Here is a 13,142-nt window from a genome sequence, read left to right as displayed (position 1 = left end):
GGTGACCCAGGATGCAGGGTAGAGAAGTACAGGGTGGGATGATTAGAGATGAGGAGCAAGCTGGCACTGGAGGCTAAAAACAGTTCAAAGAAATTGTGGTCAAAGAAATGCAGATCTGAAGGTGGGCACAGCTGTTTTCAGAAAGTAATAAAGAGAACAGAACAATACTATTTCACATATGTAAAAGGCACTGTGGGTAGTAAATACAGACGTAACATGGAAAGACCACTAGAGAAAGGTGTAAAAGCACCTTATCAAACTTGGGAAAAAAAAAAAAAAAAGGAAAGACAAACAAACAAACAAAAACAGGTCGATCCTGGAGTGAGGAAGAAGAAACCACCAAAATGAATATGATTCTTCCCAGTGAGGATTCCAGAGGCTGTACTCACCACTGACAGAGTAAACGCACCACCCCTGAGACTGAGAGGAGCAGTAGAAGGGTAAGTATAATCCAGGAGAAAGGGTGGAAACTAGGAAGCGTATGTAACAATTTCATTCTTTGTGTGTGTGTATAACAGATCTGGACTAATAATGATTAAATTATTAAAATTTCAGTTATACTAATGGGAAGCTCTAAGACTGGTGCATAATGGTGTTTACAGCTTAAATGCTTTTTCCGATACATTATCAGTATATATTGGAAAAGGACTGGAGAAAATGATAGTGGGAAATGAAAAAAAAAAAATCATTGGTCTGAATTTCAGGATGACTGGTCTCTGTTGTCTCATTTCCTCCCAGAGTTTGAAGTTCAGGTTATATAGCAGTTTTATTGACTGAATAGTCTCACTGCTGGTCACGCAATCTGTTTGGGGCTGCACCTTAAAAAAAAAGTACACATTGGGATTTGTGTCTGGTTTCTTTTGCAGCCGTTCTAGCATGTAACGGAGCTATCTTTGCTGACGTGCTTGCAAGACAATTCAGTGATTTATTTTTCCAAAGCATGAGCTATAAATATTTCTAGAATTTTACTTACTTTAACAGGGTGTCAGCTAAGAAAAGGACATGTTGCAGCTTCAGTTAGGGGTAGAGAAAGAAAAAAAAAAAAAAAAAAGGTTTTACTGAATGCGCTTTGGCAGGGGTTATGCGGGTGCTGTCGCACGACGCCGTGCCCGCCGCTCGGCAGCGCCGCTCCCGCCCGGGGCGGCTCTCCCGGCCCGCCGTGCGCCGTGTCCGTGAGCGGCAGCGCCGCCGCGCGGCGCCCTGCGGAACTACGCGTCCCGGCGTGTCTCGCGCCGCCCCGCCCGCGCTTCCTGTTTCCGGCGGAGCGGCCCGCGCCGCAGGTAGAGCAGCCGCGCTCCGCGAGCGGCTCCGCGGGCGCCCGGGCCGCGCCGGTGCGGGGCGAGGGTTGCGCTGCACCGCGGGGGCGGGGAGGGCGGCGGCTCCGCGGGCGCCCGGCGGCGTCATGTGTTAGCTGGGGGAAACGGCTCGAATCACGGCGCTTGCAACGCTCTGGGACTGTCGTCAGGCAGAGGGCTCGTGGGCAGCCTCACACCGGTTGTACTAAGCATATGGGTCCGTTCGGCTAAGAGAAGGAGTGGTAAAAGTGTAAATGAATCCCTAGAGTAATTCTCTTTACAATAGCTGTTTGTATATAGACTTTGTTTTGTTTGAGATTGTGTAGGAGTAGTCAGAGAATTTTTATCTGTTAAACTATTGTTCAGCATTCTTTCTAATCACAGATTTATCACCTGGCCCCTACCACGTTCAGCTTGAGCTGTTCAGGAGCTCAGCAGGGGTGCAGCTTGTGTGAGAGCCTGTCTTCCAGAATGGGTGTGCACAGGGATGCTCCCGTTAGGCCACAGTCCAGGCCTAACTTAACTTCCATCTGCCTTTAATCTTTCTAGGGAGCGTCCACCATTCAGCTGTTCTTCTGTTGGTGTCTCCTTATTTGTGTCGTATGCCAGTATTCCCGTGCCCATGTGCTCAGAATATAGCAGTGTAAGTTGTTAGCTTTTGTATATAAAACTCTTAACAGCTTTAATCGCTCTCAGCCTGCTACAGTTAGTTATGGGAGCATATGGACAAGCTAACTGGTCAAATTGTCACAGCTTTAAGTAGGCTCGAAAATGATACTTGTAAATATAATTTTTAAAATGCTACTACAAAAGCTGTATGGCAGTCTGCCATCTCCTCTAATGGAGGGCTTATTTTTCCCTAAAAGGAACTTGTGAACTCTTCTGTCCTACTTCAGACTTCCTGTTATTCAGTGCAGAGCTTGCTCACTTCCCAAGACTTTTTGTGCACAGCCATCTTTCTGCAGTTTACTTAGTATTTATGCTTTGAGTTTTATCTGTCTGTTCAGAATTTAAGAGAAGACTAGGTCATACTGGGTGGCAATTGTTTTTATCGTTTTCTTGTTTCTGACTGAATATTTTCATTAGCCAACTGTTACATTTAAACTGTGGGTGTAAAGTGAGGTTTTAGAAGTAGAAGTAGTCTGCAATTTAGCATGTCATATCTTTTTTTGTGTGTGTGTAATCTAATTGACCGGAAGTTAGCCATGTAGAGCCTGTAGAAATTTGCAAAAAAAAAAAAAAAAAAAAAAAAAGTAATTGTAATTAAACAGGTATCAAGTATCAATCAAAAAGTATCAAGTTATAGTTGACCTTCGTTCTTTGATCATTTATTTTGATATGTCTTTCAAAGTGAGTGTTCTGGTTTTTACCATGAAGGGTGATTGTCTCATGCACTAAGGATTTGTTACAAAACCACTATCAGCTTCTGGCATAAATGTCAACTTTAGGAATTTAAAACTGCAGTATAGATTCTCAGAGCTTCAGATGCTCTTTTTTTCGGTGTCATTTCCAGTTGTTTTGGTACTATGGTCATTCACTAGAATTTGTGGTGGTTGTTCCCCTTTCTGCTTTCTTCTCTCTTCCCCGTATACCTGTTACATTTTTTGATTAAGTAGTAGTTCTACAAACCATCTAAGTGAAGTCTGTGCCTGTAGAGTTGTTAGAATGACTGACCAGCTGAACACAGTTTTACTACCACTATGTGATAAACCTGTTTGGTCACCCTATTATGTGGCCTAGGCTTAAGTCTGTGTCATTACGTTAATGTGTGCAGATGGACATTTTGTCTTTAAAAATTGATATATACATACCTGTAGCTAAGTCAGATGTTAAGATTGTTAAGTTCACAATATAAGCAAACTCTAATATGGTTCTGTCATCCAGTACGAAGAAGACCAGATCACATAAGGCCTTATTTAAATCCTTCACCTAGTCCTAGGTTTCACTCCTTGAAGTCTTCCAGGCTTTGTATCTAGGTGAGAGTGAACCCAAAGGTGGGGAAGGCAGGAATTCAATGGGACAAGTTGTTGAGATTTAATGAAAGTCAGTCCTGTTTTGAATACCACCTGAAAGTCATATAGTTTGCAGCCCAGAGTGGGACTTGAAGAAAAAGCACCTTGCCTGCCTGTAGGTATAGTTTCACAGTATATCACCAGCAGCAGAAAACCTGGATTAATAAATTCAGGTCCTTCCCCCTCACACATGCAACATGCTAGAATTTGCTGGTTGTCTGATGTAGTGTTTCAAATGGTTGTGGGAGAGTTATAAATAGAATGTTGTAAAATAGTTTCACTTAGTGTCTAGTGAAATTATCCCGAGAAGAAAAGTGACAGTAGGTTCAGAGTTTACTCAGGCTCTTCACCATTCAAATATATTTTGAGATTAATGGTACATGTTTGAATATGTAGGTCATTAGGTATTAATGATGCAAAATATTGTTTTAGTCTGATAACAGTTTGGAAAGATTTGGGATGGCTAGAAGAGTATTTTGAATGCAGCCACTCCTGATGTGAGAGAGGGACCACTGAATGTGCTTTAAGAGATGCTAGTGTCAACATAGCTCCAAGATTTTTTTAATACTAAAGTATGCAAGAATACATTTCATTTTTTAATAACTGTTGCAGAAGGCCATTGTTTTATCGTAATTATGCTGGATATGGGCCATGAAAAGCAGATAAGTGTTTTCAATAGCACTTAACGCTGACTTCCATAGGAGCAGTGATGGTAGAGCATATGCTGGAGTTAAATCATTGGAAGACTAAGTATTAGATGCCTCTTACACAATAGGCTAGGAGTTCCAAGAGCAGAAACCCACACTTTCCTCCACAAAGCTCATTTAGGGGGAAAAAAAAAATGTGAATGCAAAGAAAACATTCATACAACCTTACTCCCTCAGCATCAATACTATCTGCTACAGGCGAAAACAAAATTTCTTCATTAATTCCTGACATGTTACTAAGCTTTTACTAGTGGGAGAATGCAGTTGGCATTCTCAGATCCTCATTACTGCTATCACTAGTAGAAGTTGAGAGGAAAGGCATGCTTGTGGCATAAGGGGACCAAAAATGTGTCTCTATGCATGGAAGAGGAGATGAAAACTTGCGAAAGAGTAGACTGGTAATGCGCAAATGGCAGAGGACCTTTAGAGAAGACTTTTTTATAAGAGGGAGAATAATCTAGAATACAGTGTGTTGGTTGAAAAAAATCACAGAATCATTACCATCTCGTTCATTACTGAACCCAGTAAAGTGAACAGTGAACATAAGAAGCCAGTATCTGACCACATATGATTAAATACAGAAACCTGTGTTAATAAGGTGGAGGTTGGAATTTCAAGGAAGTACTCAGTTTGGAATATTAAACTTGCTAAAGTTTAATAAAAAATAAATTCGTCCAGGCAATCAGAGTCTTCTAGGTACATTTGGATTATGATAGTAACTAAAAGCTACTAGCTTTTTTTTTTTTTAAAAAAAAAGACTGGGCAGTTCTCAGGGTGGAGAATTTGCCCAACAATCTGTAATTGCTCCTTTTTGGCTTTTCTCACAGTGCTTATCAGAAATTAAAGCTGTTTTCTTTCTTCTTTTTTTTTTCTTTTAGTGAAGCTTAATTTCTCTTCATGATATCTATGAGATAATGCAAGTCTTACTCTGCAGACAAGGCATAGAAGAAAAACCTATTAATTCTGAATGCCAAATTTTAAACCAAAGCAGTATCTCTCAAAGTATGTAGCATCACTGAGCAGTACAGAGCAGGATACTGCTTCATTTTGCAAAGCAAATCAGTTGCTCTGCAGAAGGGGAAAAAAAGAAAGGGGAACTGTACTGTTACAGGCAGGGATCCAGGCTGTGGTTTTCCTTAAGCTGTTCAGCACTATTGTCCTTTCCCCCACAAACTGTCCATGTGCTGCTTCACCTATTTTTTTCCTCCTGAATGAGGTGGGCCTTGGTCAGCATAAACATTTTAGGTAATTAGGACACTAGCAAAATAAGCAGAGCAAAAGAGGCTCTTGTAATGGGAAGTGTCAGGCAGTAAGTCCAGATAGCATAGCTGGCTCCACTAAAAATGTTTAATGAGCCCAAAAGGGCTAAACATTTGAGAAGAAGATTATCCAGGCTCCTTTTCGTTCACTTTGCTCTTTTGCCTACAATTTTCTTCTAAGCTATACTGGTTCCAGCTATAGACTTTACATACATGATGTCTCTGTCTTACCATAAAGTCATTAATTTGCTGGCTGCAACCTTCACATACTGCTGTCTCCAAATAAGCACTTAAAATCTCTTCGCCAATGTAGCTTTTAAATGGGCCATAGGAGGTGAATGAGCAACAACTCCATCACACTCAAGTCTTGTTATCAAGCCAGACTTAATGTAGTCTGTATCTTGGGAAGGTTTCTGTTCTCTGTAGAATATTGCAAAGTGTTTTGATTTCTTTATTCATAATGACAGTACAGAGGAAATCAAACTAGTGATTGGTGTTGGCTGCGTTTGTCACATTGAATTGTGAAGCACAGATACATCATTTACAACAAGCTTTCAGAAAGGGATGGATTCAAAGCAGAAGCTTAAATTAGCATTTAATGTCTTCTTAATTTGCAGCATAAACTGGGCCTGTGAGGAAGGGATTTGAGTACCTCAGTCGTATGGAAAATTGTGACCAAAATATTTCTGAATGTTTGACCTTTGAATTTATTGCTATTTTCAGTTCTGCCCCCTTAGAGATTTGAATTTTCATCTGCATTTTTATGTTTCATCCAAAGGATGATGGTCAGGAATAAAGACTGTTGTCTTTAGGTTCAGTGAGAGAGAAGTAGAAGTGTTTTATAAGAATAATGGTAATGACAGAGGAGTAGGAGGGTAGTTGTAACTGAGCAAAATTTCTAGGTCTATGATTTTCTTTCAGATTGTTGGCTGAGGGAAGAATCATGTAGCCTAAGGTGAATTTAACAGCAGGAGGGTGCAGTATATAGAAGGGATTGGAACTACTGTGGAATCAGTAGGAAGGATGCAACCTAGAAATATGGAAAAATAAGGGAAGTCAATAGTAAATGGGTGAACAACGGGAAAGCTGTATATGTGGTTTGGAAAGGAACAGAGGGTAACATAAAAGGATAAGGAATCTCTTAGTAATAGTGCTTATGAAAGGCAGGTAGTGTAGAGGAGAGACTGAAGATAGGAAATGAGAAGCAGGAATCAGAAAATAAAGTCCCCAGAGGAGACGAGAGAAGAGAATGTAGAGCAAGGAGTCAGGGGCCAGAGTCAAGAGCGGTGGTGTCAATGGTGATGTGGGAGGGCTTTAGAGTGAAGAGTCTGAACTGATGCTTTAATGAAGGACTAGGATGGCAGAGAAGGGAAGCAGTAAGTTAATTTAGATACAGGAAGCCTCCTTGTCTCCTCTCCCTGCCACCTATCCAGATGCTCAGGTTAGAAGAGCTGAAAAAAAGCTTTGGAGAGTGTGAAAGAAGTGCCAAAGGAAGATGCTATCAGGAAAAGAGGGCCATTTGGTTACCTGACTTACTATCACTGATTGCTTATTATGCCCCATTAAAGAACTAAAACGAACAAGACAAAATCATGCATCTCTGAGCTTGACAGCGCTATTCCAGTCCCTTGTGCTCTGGGCTGCAGCCCCGGGGATCTTGGAAGCAGGCAAGCACTGGCAGCGCAGCCAGGAAGAGCGGCTTCACCTCCGTGCTGTGCCCTCCTCCTCACAGGCACACAAGCACGTGCAGCCAGGCAGAGGGGACTTTGAGGTGACTAGGTTTAAAGCGGGGGAAGGAATGGTCACTGTTCATCTGAATCGGTCTTCTCAACCTGGTTCAGTGCTTGTGCTGGCAGGGACAAGACTGTTTGTTTCCGCAACATTTATGTGACCTTGAGGGGGCCCTCTTGACAGCAGAGAGCTTCTAACCTGTGCTCAGTACCACTCGTGGACCTCTACTCTGAAAGGCAGTTCTGGTTTGAGCCATCGTAGTGCTTCTGTAGATCTCACCTTGCTCCTTCAGTGTGTTCCTATTTCTCCTTTACTCCAGCAAATCTTGGGCCCCAGTTGAAAGCTGCTAGATTTTTTCCTCTCCTCCCATGCTGTCCTTTCTCCTGCTCTTTTATTTTTCCCTCCCTTTTTTCTTTCCTTTAGATTTTTCGATTTTGTGAGAGGCATTAGTGGGATGAACTAATGCAAGAAAAGTGGGAACATGTAGCTAGAAACAGGGAGGAGGACAGAGTGCTTAGGTTGATGTAATTGTGGATTGTTCCTTTGGGGTGTTTCCATGAGGATGCAGAAGGCTGATACATATCTCATTCCTTCTGCCTTCCTCCATCCCCACCCCAGACTTGAAACATCCTTTAATTATCTTGTGTCAGCTCTGTTTCTCATCAAACCATCCATCAGGCTGACTGACTTAGCAAGGCATCAGGAAATTGTCCCTGTAAAGCAGATGCCTTTCTGCTGTTTTTGGTTGAAGGGGTCCTGGCTCAGGAATTCATTGGGAGGTAGCAGGGCTATGAGCTGTTAAAGCCCTTACGTTTATTGAGCTGCATTGAAAGCATGGGGAATCATGTGCCTCTATCCATGGGATGAAAATCGGCTCCCATCCATATAAAAGCAGGCTGTTCTGTAGTATTTTGTCAGGAGTGCTCTGATGGCATGTAAAACATTATTACCATGTGTTATTTAACAGCTCCTTGTCTTTCATTTGAGGAGGCTGAGCATGAAAAATTGCTATAGTTCTATCTTTCTTGTGGGAGGTATACCAGAAAACTCTGTATGCATTTTTTGCAACATTTGAATTAATAGAATGAAACAGCTGTGAAATAACTGTGGCAAACTTCTCAGCAGTACTATTGAAAATTGGAAATACCTCCTTTAAAAATCTATGGTCTTACACTGGTGCAGTCAGAATTAGAAATGTGTGAAAGCTGTAAGACAAGGCCTACATATGAATATATTTAATATTAATTTGCACGTGATGGACTTGATTCTCAACTGTCATAGCTCAGAGAAAATTCAATTTCTCAGCCTCCTTTGTTGCAAACCTGTCAGGTCCCAATATAAACTACAGCATCCATCATAGTCCTTAAATTTGTAATGACTGTTGAAGTATTAAAAGAAATTGAGAACACAGTTGTGCAGCGTCCACTTAAATGGCAGGATGTCATAAAAATATATTTTTTTACAACACTACTGTGGCTGACCTACATTTACATTGTGGAATAAGAATGACAAGTTGAAGTGATTTTTGTGGGTGCTTTTACTCCAGGGGCTTGTAGAGCAGTGGGATTGTACCTCCGCTAAGTTCTCAGCAGATGCACGGTCTTACTTAACTGTAATTGTCTCATTTTCTTTCTTTAGGTCAAAATAACTGTCAGACTCTGAAAGAAGTGTATTCTTCAAGTATGGAAGAAGATATCAAACCTCTTTTGATTCCTGTGGGAGGTGATGAGAGCAATTGTGGAATCATGAACATACAGTTTAATCCAGAAGATTTTAAATGCAAAAGGTATGAGGAAGGCTGACCATGGAAGGTGGTTATATAGTAATGAGCTGGGTTTTTTTTTCTGTGTCTCTAGAGGCAGAACCCTGTAAAGATAGATAGAAGATGGAACAGAGAGAAACAAGTATCTGGATACAAACAGTTCCTACTTTATGTTTATGCAACGTTATTTGTTAGCACCAGAAGAATAGATGTGTTTATTGTTTTTTGTTTTTAAGGAAGAGACTTTTCTGTTGATGTCACTTCGGGGACAGTGCCCTCATAAGAGTTCAACTTGTGACTTTTAAAATATTTTTCAATGACTGAATAAATATAGCAGGTACAAACTAAAGCACAGTGTTTTTGGTTTAGCACGCCAAACTGAAGTGTTGTCTAGGCAAGAAAGCTTACCAGGCTATGTAGATAACTGGCCCTGTGTGCATTCTGCAGGTGGTACTGGGAAAATCCTTTTTTTGCTAATACTGAGGAAATAGTGACCTTAATTGCCTTTGAGACAATTCTTTGAATTGGAGCAAGCACGAAAAAATTTGGCAGCCATGCCTGTGAAAACAATATGTATCTAGACAAACTGTAGGATTATATTTTGCCTTGAAATTTAGCAGCTATGTTCCCTGAAGGAGCTCTGTGTAGGACTACTTCTGCTATTGCAGGTAGGATTTTGTTGAGCAGTTGCTGGTCCAGGAACAAAATCTTAGATTGAAGAGAATTTCCCTCTTTGTATTACCTGGAGTCACCAGCTCTGCATTGTTAGTTGAAGGACCAGACTCTTGCTGCCTCTTAGAGCTTTGCATGCTGCTTGTTTCCCTTTTCCTCTATCATCATGTTTCAGCAGGGCAGTTTTCCTAAATGAGCTGCAGATGGCGATGTTGCATGTCAAATCCTTTAGTTGACAGCCTCTTTGGCAGAAGGGAGAGGTTTTGGTCAGTGTTTTCTTTTCTGTCTCAGCTTGCAGCTTTGGAAACTCTTCAGAGATTTCTTCCAGATTAACCAGAGGCTAAACAATTTGTCATCCCTCTAAGAACAAAACAAGGAGGAGGGACAGGGGGAGAGAGGACAAGGATCTGAGTTGGCATGGGGAGGAAAATGCAGTTTGGGTTTAGGCCTGCACAGATTTGTCTATGCAAAGAGCAGAAAATATAGAGCACTCAGAGATGGGAAAAGGAAGGGTGCAAAAGCAATTCTTGTTTTAACTTGTCCCTGAAGAGTGTCTGAACACCTCAGTGGCCCACCTGGCATCATAGGCTTGCTAATTTATGCAGCTTTGGGGAACTGCCTGTGTCAGAGGCTGTACTCGTTGGGTTGTGGAAGGATGGGTGTCAGGTATACGATAACGCAGGGGCACTGAGAGAAGTTCTTTCCTTGTGATATGGAAATGTCTGGTTTGTGTTTTTCCAACTGTCCAGAGGCACAAAGATGAAGGACGTGAGGCCTGGGATACGAGGAAGGTGTGGAAATCGTAGGGTGGTGCCAAACAAGGCTTAAGTCCATCTCTGTATATTTGGAGGAGGCAGCATAGTCTTTAGAATTAGGAATGGAGAAGAGGCTGTGAGGGTTTGCTCAGGTGTGGCCCTAGAAGTACTGTGGGGGCCTTTGTAGGCTTGGGAGCACATGGGAGGGCTTGTTCTTTAGTGCTGTAGGGAGTTACAGCTCATAGATTATTGTGTATAAAACTACCAGAATAGTGCAAGTGCTGTAGTAGATAAAATGCTCTGATTACTTTGCTCCCTTTTTTAACCTGCTCTTTAGAAACCGTGATCACAGCATCCTTATTTTGCTTTGCTATTGAAGTGCTTTGTGTGACTTCTTTATAATCTCTGTTTGTCTTTCTTGGTGCTGTTTCTTTCTTTTGTTTGGGTTCTTTTAGATTTGGCTAGACTTCCGTAGTTCTCTGCTTTTCTTAACAGCTTGGAAGGGTTGGGATTTTTGAAAGGCCTCGGTGTTTATATAGGAACAATGAGCTAATTGTATTTTACAGTTGTAAATTATTTTGTCTAGTATTCTGCAAATTTGGGCAATATATAAGATCTCTTCTAATCCTCTTAAAGTGGATGTTATTGGTCTCTGCAATGCCCAAGGACTCCAGTTAACTCACAGTACATTAGGTGGTCTTAAGCAAGAATGTCATTGCTGCAGTGGTTTATTGAGGCTTATTGTATTCAAGAAAGAGCGTGGGGTTTTTTGTTGTTTTTCTAGTCGTTTCTTTTTGCTTCTTCCTGCTCTTTAAATCTTAGTGTCAACAGATACTGATTGTTTTCAAGAATACTGCAACCTTATAGAAAGGAAAGGTGTTTTGTGTTGTTTTGCATATGAAAAAGCTTGCTCTCTGCTAAAGGGGGAACAAGCCACCTTCCTTTTTTTTCCCCTCTTCTCCTTCAAGTCCACATAATGTTCTTACACAATATAGGAGGGATCAGTAGGTGAAATTAAAGATATCCATGCCTGTAGATGGCAGTCAGGAAAGCTTTTTTCATTCAAAAGAGGCTCCTTTTTATTTTCCAAGTTGTTTTAATAAAGAGCTGGCAATGGTAGGGACTGACCCGGGCACTAGCTACAGTTTCTCCATTCAGTGAAGTGAAGGACACAGCCTCTTAAAGAAGTTGAAGTTGCCTCCTCAAACCCATGTGGTGTTTTTAGTGCATAGCTTATCTCTTCATTTCTGTGTGCCACCTTTTTACTTGTTTCTACTTCCTACTTAGGCATGACTAATTAAAGAGCCTTCTTGCTTGCCATAAGAGCACATGGAATGCTTTGCCTGTGGCACCGAAGGAAGAAAGAGTAGGACTGAATATGAGATACCATCTAGCTCGCAATTCCTTATTTGTTGAACCAGAATGCGTATCCTGTGAGCAACACAGATGATTTAGCCTTGTGTTCTGGAAGGTTTTTTTGGTTCTGTTGCCATCAGGTATTATAAGATACTTACATGGTCCTGCTGGAATGGTTATAATGATAGTGGAATTACAGCTCTGGAAAAGGTGCAAGTAAAATGTGAAGCAAAGGGAGTAAAGACATAGGCTACAGTGTAAGATTGATGTTCTGTGATGTTCCTCTATCCAGATAGGTAGTACTGATTATGAAATATTTTTTCACATGATGGTACTTAAATTTTCCATGATAAAAAATTAATTCTCCTCTGATCAGTTTCTTCTGTGCCATATGCAGTAGTTCTGTGACAAGTGGTAGCTGTTTAAAAACAGAAAGAGGAAATTGCTGGCTTTATTTCTGTGTATTTCTGTGCTGGCTGTATTTCTGCTTGATCCTGTCATATCAATCAGTTACTTTTCAGAAATCTGTGATAAGATGAAGTTGATTTTCATGACATTTTTGGAGAGGAGGTGTGAAATTGTCTTAAGTAGCCTGGGAAGATACTTAAGATCCCTCTTCCCATAAAGTTTATTTTAATTGGTATCTACAAATATGAAATGTTTTCATAATTTGAAGTCTATAATACTACCATCTAGAGATAAAAATACATTAAAATGAAAGGATTGGTAATACTTCCAAAAGTACTTTTAAGTAGATGTCTAAATCAGTTGTTTACTATTTTAAAATAATTTCATAAAATATCTGGGGAAGCAAAATAATTTACTTTGGAAAAAATACTTGAAATATGCATTTGCCATAATTCTCAAATATTTTCCAAGATATTTTTGGACATTTACTGAAATCCATTATAACATGATAAGAAAGATTAGAAAATTCTGATATTTTGAATATGTAAAGACATAAGTCAAAATGAAGCTTTAATTTTAAATAGCTTTTATTTTCTCTTTAGTTTTATTGTCACCTTTATGTTCATATTAAGCAGAAAAATACAGATTATAAGTGATCTGAGAGTATGTAGCAGGCTGATACTATAGACCGGAGAAACTGATTAACAAATTTTAACCTTTGAACCTTTGAAACTACAGTAGCGCCAGCAAGATCCTTATGGCTGCTGGCATTTGCCAAATGGCCTGTAGTCTGCCAAGCAAATTTTGCTGTTTTGTTCTTTCGCTGTCCTCCCAATCCAGTGCTTGAATTGTACAAGATACGGTATAAACACGTTGAATCGTTAGTTTTTTTTTTTTTTTTTTTTTTTTTTTTTTTTTTTGCTTTTTTCGTTTTCACTTGGACCATAGCGCGAGTTCCTGCTAGCCAGAAGCCCCGGCCCCCCTTTCCCTGCTCCGTGTTCCTGTTGAGGACAGCAGCAAGAATGTCTTGTATCTTGGCCGTCCCCACTGTGTTGTGGAAAATATCTGTGTTTTAGTGGTGCCCTTGCCCTGGTAAAAAAAAAAAAAAAAAAAATTGTTATGCACGTTAGCCATTGAAATATAAATCGTAATTGTGTTTCTTTGCATAGATTTAGCAAATGAATT

The 13,142-nt window shown here is 40.4% G+C and overlaps 1 protein-coding gene across 2 annotated transcripts in view; it reads left to right on the top strand.

Moving 5' to 3' along the window:
• Positions 1 to 8,646: 8,646 nt before the first annotated feature.
• Positions 8,647 to 13,142, top strand: part of SLC38A9 (solute carrier family 38 member 9) — a 33,939-nt gene continuing 29,443 nt past the window's right edge. For both annotated transcript variants that reach the window (XM_088520611.1, XM_010226713.2), the window contains exon 1: positions 8,647 to 8,790. In XM_088520611.1, coding sequence (XP_088376737.1) covers positions 8,687 to 8,790 — 104 coding nt within the window. In that variant the 5' untranslated portion in view covers positions 8,647 to 8,686. The remainder of the gene's footprint in view (positions 8,791 to 13,142) is intronic.

Source organism: Tinamus guttatus, unplaced genomic scaffold (genome assembly GCF_059628265.1).
Source record: "Tinamus guttatus ecotype Peru unplaced genomic scaffold, ASM5962826v1 Tinamus_guttatus_pri_ptg000094l, whole genome shotgun sequence".
In the NCBI taxonomy this organism is placed as follows: domain Eukaryota; kingdom Metazoa; phylum Chordata; class Aves; order Tinamiformes; family Tinamidae; genus Tinamus; species Tinamus guttatus.
Note: the sequence above shows the minus strand (reverse complement) of the source record. Positions and strands in the feature narration are given on the sequence as shown.